General features: G+C 37.3%; 2 protein-coding genes across 2 annotated transcripts; one reads left to right on the forward strand and one right to left on the reverse strand.

Moving 5' to 3' along the window:
- The first annotated feature begins 7,364 nt into the window (after positions 1-7,364).
- LOC146160601 (peroxisomal carnitine O-octanoyltransferase-like) lies at positions 7,365-9,593 on the forward strand. Its single transcript, XM_083384614.1, has one exon. It carries the CDS (start codon positions 7,647-7,649, stop codon positions 9,516-9,518), a length of 1,872 nt encoding a protein of 623 aa, XP_083240740.1. The 5' UTR covers positions 7,365-7,646; the 3' UTR covers positions 9,519-9,593.
- A 98-nt stretch (positions 9,594-9,691) lies between these two features.
- Positions 9,692-12,990, reverse strand: LOC146160602 (Fanconi anemia group J protein-like). The gene has a single exon (XM_083384000.1). The coding sequence runs from the start codon at positions 12,935-12,937 to the stop codon at positions 9,809-9,811; it is 3,129 nt and encodes a 1,042-aa protein (XP_083240126.1). The 5' UTR covers positions 12,938-12,990; the 3' UTR covers positions 9,692-9,808.
- Positions 12,991-13,277: the final 287 nt, after the last annotated feature.

The raw sequence follows: 13,277 nt of genomic DNA on the forward strand, positions 1-13,277 counted from the left end.
GTTGTGCTAGATTTGAAAAAATCAGGTGTGCATAAAACTTTGATTGCACACCTGCACAATTTGGCACTGCACACCTGAGATATGGGCGTGCAAAGACTGGGTTTAATGTAGTGCACAAAGATGCAACTTAAATATTGGTTTAAATGGACCTGGTCTAGAATCCTACCACAGCGTTCAAACAACCATTAAAGCAACGTTCATTTTTGCGTTAGGGTGAAAGTTAACGTTTGGGGTGAGGTGGTTCAAGCATTTTTATTTAATAATAATGCTTAACCCACCCTAACACTAACCCGCGCCCTAACCGAAATAATATGCGTTTTGGTAGGATTCTGGACCAGCGCCGTGCAAATACATCCAAGGAAGGAGATGACAGCCTAGTATCACCGGTACGGCCACGGCGTACGGGTAAGGCGAACCGGAGAAAAGCATTTTACAGGAATGGCATTCCGCACCGTTTTGGGTTACTTTTACCACTGCTTTAGACAAAAAAAACCTTAAAACTCAAACAAACGGTTATTTTGTACCGCCATTGCTGAAGTAACGCCAACGCGTAGCGCGTATCCAAATCAGTTTCGTTTAACCTTTAACCTCTAAATAAGTTGACCTTGAAAACAGTTTTTTTTTTTTCTGGGTATACTTAGGCTTGCCATATTTTAAGAACGTAAATCCGGGACGCATATTGAAAACTGCATATATACTTACTGTAGACCACATACAAAAGAATTTAATGCAACTAATTAACCTAACGGGGTTGCGGTTGTTTTATATTTTGTCAGGGGCTATTTTTCAGGGCCCTATTTTTAAGAGTGGTTTGTCTAAGTAATTTGAACTGTAACCGAAAGTAATGTTTTGTATTAAAAAAAAAATTGAGTCGGGTAAATACTTTCTACAATTAAAGTAGGATGTGGCCCTCGTGAAAGCAGCAACAATATTAGGCCGTACGTGTTGGCAAAGGCACTGTTGTGTCCATAACTAATTCTCATTCCCCGGACCAAATCATTCTCAAGCATTAAACAAAATGTAAGATGCCATCTTAAAACTATTACATATTAGGTTGTACTTTGCGTCATTTTCTTGAGCCGCGTGTTATTGCCGATGATTTAAAAAGGTAATTTACCATATGTTACTAAAAAGCGTTACGAATAGCGTAATATCCTAGCTTTAAAGCTAAATAGTGTGAATAGTGGTAAACATGTTATTTTTTTTCTAAATAAAACATTTTAATTTCTCTAATCGTTAATTGTTATACAGCATATATGTTGGTCGCCCTTGACTATTTTTTTTCTTATTGTGCCTGAAATGGGTTAACTAAATGCTTTCCCACCAATGGAGTCACATTCTTTAGACTGCGTGGAAGCAGCATTTAATCGGATGGCGTGTTATAAATTAACGCATTTATCTGCGTGACTGTGAAACATCTAATCGTTCGTCTTCGCAAACTAAAATTATACATTTTGTTGAAACAAAATTGCAAATAACGCATGCTTATTTGAAATGAAACGACTAGGCTAAATGTCCAACGGCTAAGCACGTCAAACATCTTTTACGCAACAAAAACCAGTGACATATATCAATAGGGAACCATTCACTAACGTCAAACCTTAAGTTGAATACCACAGGGATTGGCAACCTTTTTTGCAATGCGGACCGGTTTAAAACTGAAATTTTTGTGGCAGGCCGGCCTTAAAAAAACAAATGTTTAGTAAAGAAAATTTCAATCCGAAGTTTAAGCTTGTTTTGCGCAAAGAGATGTTTCCGTCTGGAAATTATTAAACTTAATGAAACCCGCGGGCGTTTTCCTAATTACACTTTATAGCAGTGGTTCTCAACTTTTTTGTACCGGTGACCCCTTTTTGGTGCTTTCAAATGGTCGCGGACCCTTAACATATTTCTGGTTCATGATATCTGCGTTTAGTTCTTTTTAGTAAATCGGTATGTCTGCCTGGTGCACCTTGTGTTGAGTAAAGTGACGCACAACACCAATTTACTTTATGACACGTTTAAGTGATTTCTGCTGCTGCATCGCCGAAGCAAGTCTTAAAATGCGTGGTGGTGTTTTTGACACTGCTAGACGTCATCTTTGAGAATGATAGCATAAATCAAAATCCAGTACATATGTACTGTTGTAATTCTGCCTTCCATTTTACAATCTATTGTGTTACATCACAATGGAAATTGTCTGTCACACTCGATTCGATTTACAACATGTTACAATGTGATTTTAACACTTACCATAAAATCACATTGTAACACCCGGTTGAGAACCACTGCTTTATCGTATATATACCATTTTACATTTGTATACAGTGGTGGGATTCAAATTTTGTCATCCGGTTCTATTACAAATGTCATATTTTTCAGCTGGTTCTGTTATAAAAAGTCATATTATTATGCAAATAAACTGATTATTTTTTTATATATACGACAGAACTTCGTTTTATGAAGATAAATAGAAGGCAGTGCAATAGCAAAATAAACAGCAGTCGTCTCATTACGCAACAATTCAAATTTCAGACAAACAATCACAAAAGGAAAATTTCTAAAACTGTAAAAATTAACATCATGTGTAACTGTTACATGCGAACTTAACCATCGCACTTGTGCTATCTCTGGATACGTTTTAATTGTGTGTTTGGGCAGCTTAACGATTTTCGTACGTTTCCTTGGTGTCACGTCCATCGGGGACGACGGTTGGAACTCAAATTATTCACAGTTAAAACAATAACCACGTTCTGAAACCTGATGCAATATTAGCTGATGTAGCCTAATGATTGCATCATCCTGATCCATGGCGCATGACCAATTTTTTATATGCGAATAACATCTGCTATAACACTAAAACATTCAATAAAAATGACAAGTACGCCATATGGATACGTACTGTTTTCTGGAATTGAAATGTGATTTAGCTTATACTTAATAAAAAATCTCGTTTTGTTTCAATTAATATGCAAGGGTGTATATGCATTTATGTAACTTATATGGCCACAGCACAACAGTTGTTTTAAACCTCACGAGAGCTTGATACTAATTCGGGTTTAAATCAAAATTTTATTTTGGCAACCCTGCTACGGACCGGTAGCAAACTCCTCGCGGATGCCGACCACTGGTATACCAGCCATTGTTCACATTGCGTGATATTCAGCAAATAAGTAATCCTCCTGGTATCATACTGCGTCCAACGTAAGTAAAATCTCGTTTAAAACTGAAAATTTGTTACTATTAAAACCGCCGCATTAAATGCGAAATTTTGCGAACTCTGCCTAAATTTTGCGCGGTAACAGACATTAAAAAGTTTTTAAACATAAGTCTTAAGTTTGAAACATAAAAACTTATTTCTATTAAGGCAATCAGTATGTTATGACTTTAATTTGATTTGTAATGCTGAAAACCCGCGATCTTAACGATCCAAAATTACTAACAAATGTTAAACTTCAAGTTGTAACAGAATTGTTTAGACTTGCGTAATATTCAAAAAATGTCCGATACTAAATATTTTATTTCGAAACCGATACATTACCCGATATTTTGGAGAAAAAGTAACGCGATTCGCTACAAAAATACGTCATTTCTATGCGTAAATAAGCCAATTAATGAAATTGAAATGTCTAAAGCTAAGTTTTTCCAGGTTATTAGGCTAAAATTTGATTTAGCGCAAAAAAAAAAAGTTTAATGTTATACAGTTGTGAACATGGGCCTACCCATATAGTTTTCAAAAAATACCCTTTAGAGTAGAAATCCCTGCGTTATTTAACAAACCTAGGCCTAAATTCGTATATTAATTTCTGACCGGATCGGCACCGATACCACAATAGCATCGGACAGGTACCGATACGAACACTTTGCTTGATATCGGCTCGATCTAATATTATCACACACCCCTCGCAGTGACAAATCCAGGAGTTTACGTGCCCTTCTCCACAAAAATGTATTTTTTGCGAGGATGAAGTTAGAATAATTTTACCGCAACGCATGAAAATTTTAAGATGGCGACCAAAGTAACTTCATAACAGGACATCTACCGTAGTTGTTTTAAGATCCTGAGGCTATCGTTCGATGTAGTACACAGTTTAAAATAGCTAAAATCTTAGTTGAAATACATTTAAAGATATAGTGGGATAGCATGGTGAAAAACTGAAATGTTTCTGTAAACATTTTTTACCGGTACGGCGTACCTAAATTCCTTTGTTTTTTCCCCGAACGCCGTTCCGGGCCGTTATTTCTTATACTTTAATCACTGATTTTTTTGTCTACTTTAACTACGGTAATCCTTTTGTGCTTTCAGACGAATGTGTGTTATGTTTCAGCCAATTTTGATTGGGCCTAAATCGTTTTTGGCCAAAGTGGCAATGTGTCTCATCCAACACTCTACAGTCAACAATGAAAGTTTTGGCATCTTAAACGATCTAAAGCCGTGCAGGTCATACTGTATAGCAGTTGTTCTCAACCTTTTAGTTGCCGAGACCTTTTCCAGTTTTCGAAAACTTACGCCACGGTCGCCACCCCCTAATTTTGGTGTATCTAATTTAGATTACAATCATGAACAATTTGATGTTTCAAAATTTGGCACAAATGTGTGTTATATTTAAAAAACAGTGTGTTTAAGGCAGGGGCGTATTCAGAAAATAAAAAAGAGATGTCCCGAATTTTCAACTAGGTAATTCCCCTATTTTCCGTCGCACGTTAATGGTGTAACATAATCGTGAAATTACGCCAAGCAAACACGTGCGTCGTCGACACTCCTGTAAGGCGCCAGCTGCAAAACAGCTAGAACTTGAATTAATTAACGACAAAACATACTTCACTATAATTTCGAACCTTGGAAAACTGTAAGCAGCGGCACACCAGGGAATACCTTCCCTCGCGAGAGGTTTTGTAATATTAATCTAAATGCGTTTTAAGTATGTCTTATGTAGGGTTACCAATTTTTTTGACCTAAAATCGGGACGCTTTTAAACAATCGCCAGAAATAGCATTTTCAAGTTCAAGTATGACGTCACAAATATACGTCACCACGTGACGTCACCCAACATGTAACCTAAAGAGGGCATTTGTCACTATTTGTGGGCAGTCAATTCTCGCGCGAATGTGCTAGTAAAAAATAGAACTAAATGTAATCCGGCTGACTACGACGAATTGACGAATCAAATACTTCGCGCTGGAAAAAAGACGGGACGTATCCTTGACCATAAATTGTGACGTATGGTATTGGTGAGCCTATCTAATCGTATTTTGATAAATTTGTTTTAGACCAAAGCCGTCGTGTGTTGCATCCCATCATCGAAAATGAGAGTTGTGGCAACTTAAACAATAAAAAGGCGTTTGTTTCGCTCTGTGTGAATCGATAACATATTTGTAATATAGCTTTTGTATTAAAGGTAACGCCTCTCTTGAAAAAAGAGTAACCCCCTTAAAATAAATGAACTATTTAGTGTTCTTAAAATTATTTTTTATGACTTCACGTTTATATGTGACTTCGTAACGTCACCTTTTGACGTAACTTTGTGTCGTCACATTATGACGCAACTTGAAACTTCATGTCGAAAATAATATTCATGCCGCCCAAACGAAAATCCGCGCCTGATTTGCAGTAAAACACTTTGAATCTCCGATTAGAACGTCTGTTATAAGTTGTAAACTTCCCAGTTAAATATATACTTTCATGTCAGACCGAACTATTTCCGTTGGAATCATTGGGGCCCTCGCTGGAATTTCAAAATGCCATTATCAGTATTATTTGTAAGTGTAATATGTATTACTTATGATGGAGGTTAAAAATATTATAAATTATTGTCCCCAGTGGCGTATCCAGGGGGGTGGGGGTCTTACCCCCCTTTTCGTAAGTGATATTATTGTTTTTTGTTCGTTTTGTCACGGTTTCACAAACTGCTAGAAGCGGCGTGCTTGACAAGTAATTGGGTTACGCGTCTTAAGCTAATTCGAAACCAAAATCGAGCGCAAATCGCCGTTTTTCGTATTTTGTTTGGTCTGCCGTAAACGCCGGATAGTTTTCGTTATCCGGTTAGGTCAGGGGTCGGCAACCTTTCGTATGTGGCATTTTATGAATAATGTCAAATATTGACAACTCGCGTGCCAAACGTTTTTTTTTTTCTATATTTGGTATTGCACTTGGAACCAAAACTGCCGAGTCGGTTAAAAACAACCCGAGTTCGGCCAAATGTGCGATTTTGTCGAGTCCCTAATCTGCGTCCGACTCTACAGCCTGTATTTCACCCATTCACGTAATTAAATAAGAGGAATATTCGGCAATCCACTAATGGGGATCATTAGAACTACAACGAACTGTCACAAACACAATACTGTGACCGCTATTTTCGATTATACTTCGAAGTGTTAACTATCAGTTTCGCTTTTAGCTTGGTTTTTCAGTCGCACAAAAACACACGTGCTTACTTTTAACGTTGATTGCCCTGATTTGACGCAGTAACATCACTCCACTTTTGGGGCACGGTTAGTCGTGAACAACAAGTTTCATGCTCACAAAAAATTATGTTAAATACAACAGTTAAGAAACTAATTTGTGACCTGAGCACTGCAGATTGAACTATAGACGCAATTAATGTTCCTCGCTAATATCCGATGTTGGTGTAACATCGGCATTTGTTTAACTGAAGCGGATTTTGAAAAGGAGGTATAATGATGACTATCGTGCGCGTTTCAAAGCCTCCATTTTTATGTAATGATAGTTAACGCGAAACTATGCTCTTTAAGCATATTCTAAATCTAAGACCACGTGTTTAGTGTGCAATTGATACAACTGATTTTTCCTCAACCGCAGCTTGTAATTTAGCTGACTTGGCACACAGCTCGGCGCAGATGTTGCGCTAATCGTGGCATAATAACACCCGGGGAAAAACGTTCTTTGTTTAGTATTGAAATGCGTGCTTGTAATTTAGCGCTAGTTCCGTTCATGGAATTTAGAAAACTGCGCTGCTGATAGTCGAATTATGTATCATTCTATCACAATTTTTTCGCCTGAATTTAACGATTGCACACTGTGGTTTCGCAGCTGGCGCCTTGCAGGATTGTCCACGACGTACGTGCTCGTTTTGCGTCTAAAGATTCGCTTTTGCTGGACGTTATTTGGCTGTTTCTGTTATAATTTTTTTATGACGTCTTGCAATCACCATTCTATGACGTCATACCGTCGCTGTTTTATGACGTCATTATTCATTAACGTCAGACGGAAAATAGGGGAATTCCCTAAGTTAAAAATTCAGGACCCGCCTTTTTGATTTTCTGGATACGCCCCTAATTGCCCCCCCCCCCTTGGAAAATTTTCTGCGGGCGCCTCTGGTTGGAATGCACAATAAGCCGGATTTATTTTGATCAGACAAAGGCAACTATCACACACATGCTGCTGCATTGGTATTAATCAGATTTTGCTGTTCTGTAAGTTAATTGGTGCAAGTTTCAACGAAATAGCTCGTCACGTTGGGTCTAAAGGTCGATTTTCGTTTTATGACTTTGCATGGTTCCGCATATTTACGTCTGTTAAACATTAACTAGAAAGGCGTGACCACAAAATCAGTGTTGAGATGATGCAGCAAATACGTTTTAATAACTTCCGTAGCTGTTTTCACCTAGGTTATAGTTCCACTACAAGCTTGTGAAAAACAAGAAAAATGGCGTCAGTTCTACTTGTTCACGACCCAAACAATCCAAAAACTAAAACATTTTATCATGATGAGACTTTGCCGTCTTTGCCCTTGCCGAGTTTAGAACAAACAATTAAAAAATACCTCGAATCGTGCAAGGCAGTATTGTCAGAAGAGGATCTTAAAACAACTGAGGCGATATGCTCTGCGTTTCTAGAAGGTGAAGGTAAAACATTACATAAGAAACTTTCTGAAAGAGCAAAAGTGAAAAAGAACTGGCTTGAGGAATGGTGGTTAAATAAAGTTTACTTAGATGGACGATGGGCTCTTCCTTTAGGGAATTTTTCAGGGCCTGGAACTTACATGGAACATTACTGGCCGTTGGAGGAGGGGTCGCTAATACACCGGTCAGCATTAGGGATGTACATTTTTATGCAGTTTTGGAAGTTGGTTCGCAAAGAGATGATCACTGCCCATAAAACATCAGATGGCAAGCCTCTCACCATGCACCAATTTAGATATCTTTTCAACACATGCAGAATCCCAAAAAGAGGCACTGATGTTCTACATCACAGTTTCAAAACTGAAGCAGAAGGTTATTCACCAACCCATATTATTGTTTTGTTCAAGGGTTACATTTTTAAAATGCCAGGCACCAACCCCACAACAGGAGAGATCTGCACCCCAGGTGAATTTCACCTGATGTATAAACACATCTATGAAAAATGCAGTTCAAGGCCAGCAGGGCCGGGTGTGGCTGCTTTAACATGTTTGGAGCGTGACCAGTGGGCAGAGGCACGAAGTCATCTAATCTCAATTGATCCTGAAAATGAAAAAATCCTACATGATATTGAAACATCTCTAATTGTTTCATCAATTGATGACTGTTCACCCCAAAACTACTCAGAGATTAGCCACATTGCTATGACAGCAGAAGACCCTTCTAGTCGATGGTATGACAAGTCCTACACCTCTGCCGTAACCAACAATGGTGCATCCCTTTGTAACTGTGATCATACTCCTTATGATGCAATGGTGATGGTTGCCGTTGTTGAATTCATTACCTTTGCAATTAAAGAGTTCAAAGGTAAACTGCCTGCAGAGAAGGGTGTCAATGACTTTGTTTGCCCGCAAGAACTAAAATTTCACTTAGATACAACAGTTGTACAAAGCATCAGAGAAGCTGAACTATTCCACCAATCTTTAAGAAAAAATTTAGAGGTTTTGCAATTGGTTTTTGATAAGTTTGGCAAAATTGCCTTAAAACAGCACAAAATACATCCAGATTTCATGGTGCAACTGTGCCTTCAACTGGCCTACATGAAAATGCATGGAAAACCAGCACCAACTTATGAAACTGCTATGACTAGACAATTTTACCATGGTCGCACAGAAACTTGCAGAACCTGTACACCAGAGGTGGTACAATTTTGTAACAACATGATATTGAAACCCCCACAGGACTCATCTCAGTGTCTAAATTTACATAAGTTGCTTATCTCTGCACAAAATAAGTTTTTGTCACTAATGGGAGATTGTACTGCTAACCAAGGTTGTGACCGACACCTTCTTGGTCTCCTATATACCTGTTTAGAAAATGGATATGAAATCCCTGAAATCTATACAGACAAAGCATTTGAAGCAACTGGTGGCAATGGTAAATTTATTTTGTCTACTAGCTGTGTTGGATACTTCCATGCACAAGGAGGAGTACCACCAATGACTGAAGATGGCTATGGATTTTTCTACAGAATAAATGATAATAAAATCATTTTTACTTTGACAGCTTTTAATTCCTGTCCAGAAACAAGTGCTCGCAAATTAGCAGATTATTTTGAATATGCCATGGTATCTGTTTTGCAAGTTCTTTCTGACGCTAAACTGAATGCCAAAATCTAAATTAAACATTTATATATTGCACAAAGTATGGCGATGATTTTATAATTTGCTACTATGTACACGCAAGTCGTAATACTTTTGATTGTACTACATATGTCACTATGTGTTTAGTTGCATAATTTATTCTTGCTTGTTATTGTACTTAAAAAGCAACAAAAATGCAGTATGGAGAAATAAATGTATTTAAAATCACATTGATCAGTTAAGTTATTTATAAAGTGAAAAACAGGAACTTTGAAAAAAAGGTGTTATAGCCTAACCGCATGACAGTGTACAAGAAAAGGTACAAGTTAGTCTACAGTAACACTGCATGTAAATACAAACAAATTATTGGGCTTATGTTGTGACATAGGAGTGAATGCCACTACAGTATCACAATCTAGGCATTGGTAAAACATATAGCACAGCTTTTCATCCTCACACCAAGCAGTGTTTAATGAAATATCACATACTCGAGATGCCACTGGTTTTAGTAATACATGGTCCAAAGAAATACTTAACGAATATATCAGTTTTGATTTAGGAAATTTTTTTAAAACAAACTTGTAGGTGTTTGCTATAGGCTTTAATGTGTAATTTAAAGAAAACAAGTTTTCATTACACACTGTACAATGCCAACAATGATCTTTGACAATTTTTTTGTCATAGCTGAAGCTCTTTTTCCTCATATTTCTTCCTTTATTAAGAAGTTCAAAGGAGTCTGGGTCTTGTTCGTTATCTGATTTATGGTCTGTTATAGTGTTCCCCTCTTCCGGTTGTGTTGTTGGAAACTGTGATATTTTGCATTTCTTGGCCTGTTGCTCCAGAATTGAAGGCTTTCCTCGAAACTTTCTGGACAGATTTCTTGACACTAGAGTGCTAGTTATCTTTGGTTGAAAATCTTCCTCATCACTAATAATTATTTCAGGTGATTCGGGAACAATCACAATATGTTTCTTTTCTGGGGTAATATTTTTTAAAGGTACATTTGACGCTAAAAAGCTATTACTGTTTTTTTGTTTTGTTTTACCATTGTGTAATATTTGAGATGCCTGTCTTGCTTTGTTGGATGGTGAAAACCAATCAACCAGATCATTTGTTTCACTAAATTTTGATTTTCTGACATTGGTACTTGACTCAGCTTTTGTCACAGTAATTGGGGTTGTATCTAAAACTGAAGGATTTCTGCTGTTGTTGATTCTGTCATTTTGTGCTTGACAAAAAATTTCCAGTGAGGATGTTACTTCAGAAAACTTGCTATATTTGTTCACTTTTTGCCTCACCCATTTCGAGAGCCCTTTACAATACTTTTTTGGGTTAGTACAAAAGCGGTTATCAACAATAATAAGTGCACCCCAGTCATTTCTGTGTCGAATGCAGCGCCCCAATGCTTGATTCAATGCTCTGTAGGCTTGAATTTCATACCAATCACTACCTGTCAATAAACCCCTTTGTTTGGCATAGGTATCATTATATTTACGTTTTAGTTCAACTTGTTTGTCTTTGAAGTTTGGAAATGGAATGCCAACTGTAATAACAGCTCTTGCATTGTTGTCAGAAAAATCCAAACCTTCACTTACTTTTCCACGACACACAGCCAAAAGTAATGCCCCTGTAACAGCATATTCCACATTTGGAGACACTGATTCATAAAATGATTGCAAAACATCATCAAATGCAATCTTGTTTTTTCCATGTGGTTCAGAAAATATGTGCTTTTTATTTTCAATTTCATGCCAAATTCCAGTGTTTTTCCATCTCTCAACCATCTTTTCAAGCATTTTATAGCTTGAAAAAAAACAAAGGACTCCATTTGGAATAATGCAGCAAATATTTAAAAGTAAAGATCCTAGCTCATCTTGAAAGTCAAAACTGTTTGTGTTTTGATATGTAGCTTGCAACTGGCGACCACCTGGTCCAAAACCAATTGAACCAACCCATACCTGGGAGTCCGGGATAACATGCGGTGCTTCTAGTTGAATTGGAAAACTAAGACCAAGTTCAGATGAAAATGAAGACATCGGAGATAGCGTTCCTGAGGTTAAAATGACACTTCTTGTACAATCTAAATGACTGAAGGCAACAGCTGGATTAAGGCACCAAAAGTGAAGATTGACACTAAAGAACTTTGATTTACGCTTGTTAACTGATATCCAACCTTCTCTTGTTCGTTTAGGTGGAGGAACACCAAAGTTTGCTGATCGAACCACACTTATCCTATAATCAGGTGCATACTTTTGAGAAAGTACAAAAAGGTTTGCCAAGACTTGGAATAGACCACCAAGCAATGATTGACTGGCTGTGTGAAGCATCGGTGGTGATTCTTCTTCACTTTCTTTGTTGTCCATAGCTTTCCCAAAGCTTGTTTTTAAAAGTGGTAATGTGTCCGCAGTTATACCCCATAGCTCCAAGTGTGATGAAAATTCTGGCCCAGTCCAAATTTTTGACCATGTTTCAAATCCTGATTCAGTAAGTTCATCCAAGTGGTTGTGAATCCATTGTCCCATTTTAGTGCATAGTAAATGCAAGCACTTGTGATCATCCACTTTGATATCATCTGCAATTAAATGATCTAGATCAGCAATTGTATTAGCAAGTTCAATTTCATTAACAGTAAAACTGGCAGCTTCACGGGCGCTGTCTTCTACATTGTGTGCTTCATCTAGTATAACTATTTGATTAGATAGATTAATTTGCATTTGTGACCGTATTGCAGGGTCTATAAGGTAATTGTATGGACAAAATATAATGGATGCTGTGCTTAGCAACTCTCTTGTTGAATAATATGGGCATGCATTTAGTCGGTTTCCTAGTTTAACAAGGTCCTCTAAATCCCATGCTGATGTCAAACCACACATATTTAGGCTATGATGTGTCTTCATTCTATGAACATTTTGATAAAAGCCACAGTGTGTTCCAGGCAGTTCTGGATGTGTACCCTTCAACAAATCTCTACACCCATCATTTTTGGTTTTTGAATTCTTGTTGACTGGATGAATACAAGAATGTTCGCGGCTAGATAAAATTGTCATTTCAACTGATTTGTATGCTGTACGGCCAAGTTCATGGGTTATTTGTGCAACTTGCTTATGTGTTCTAGTCCCAAACCAAATTTTCGGGTAGGTATCCTTTTCCTCACTCTCATTTTCTTCACCACTGTTCCCACAGCAATCAGTTTCAAGATTTGATATACTTTCACTTGAAAGAGTTGCATTTAGTTTTTCTCTATAGTCCTTTTGCCATGCTAAAGCTGAGCAAAGTAGAGCAAGACTTTTTCCACTGCCAGTTGGACTTTCTAGCAGGCAATGCTTTTCATTTTGAAGTCCTCGAATGATCATGCTCATCAGAGATAATTGCGATGGATAAGGTTTGAATGGAAATTTCACCTTGACACCCCCTATTGTTAGATCTATTTGTGGTGCTTCATCCATCATTTCCATTCAGCATATGATCGAGGGGGTTAATTTGTTCACATACCTATTAACTAAATAGTTTCAAGTCTATATATTAAACATATTTTATTATAGTTTAAATTTAAAACATATTTATCATGTGCTTTTAAGAATTTTAAATAAATGTCTTACCAAACTCCCAATTGTGTTTAGCACAAATGGAAGTCAGTAACAAATCAAACATTTTTAATACATTTAATATCTGCGAGGTCAATAAAACAAAAATACAATAAACAACGTTTGTTCTGTTTTTTTTTTTGGGGGGGGAGGGGAATTAGTTCTGTAATTTGTAACCGGTTTCTTAACTCAAAAGTTTACACATTTTTTG

Source organism: Ascidiella aspersa, chromosome 3 (genome assembly GCF_963924565.1).
Source record: "Ascidiella aspersa chromosome 3, kaAscAspe10.2, whole genome shotgun sequence".
Taxonomy (NCBI): domain Eukaryota; kingdom Metazoa; phylum Chordata; class Ascidiacea; order Phlebobranchia; family Ascidiidae; genus Ascidiella; species Ascidiella aspersa.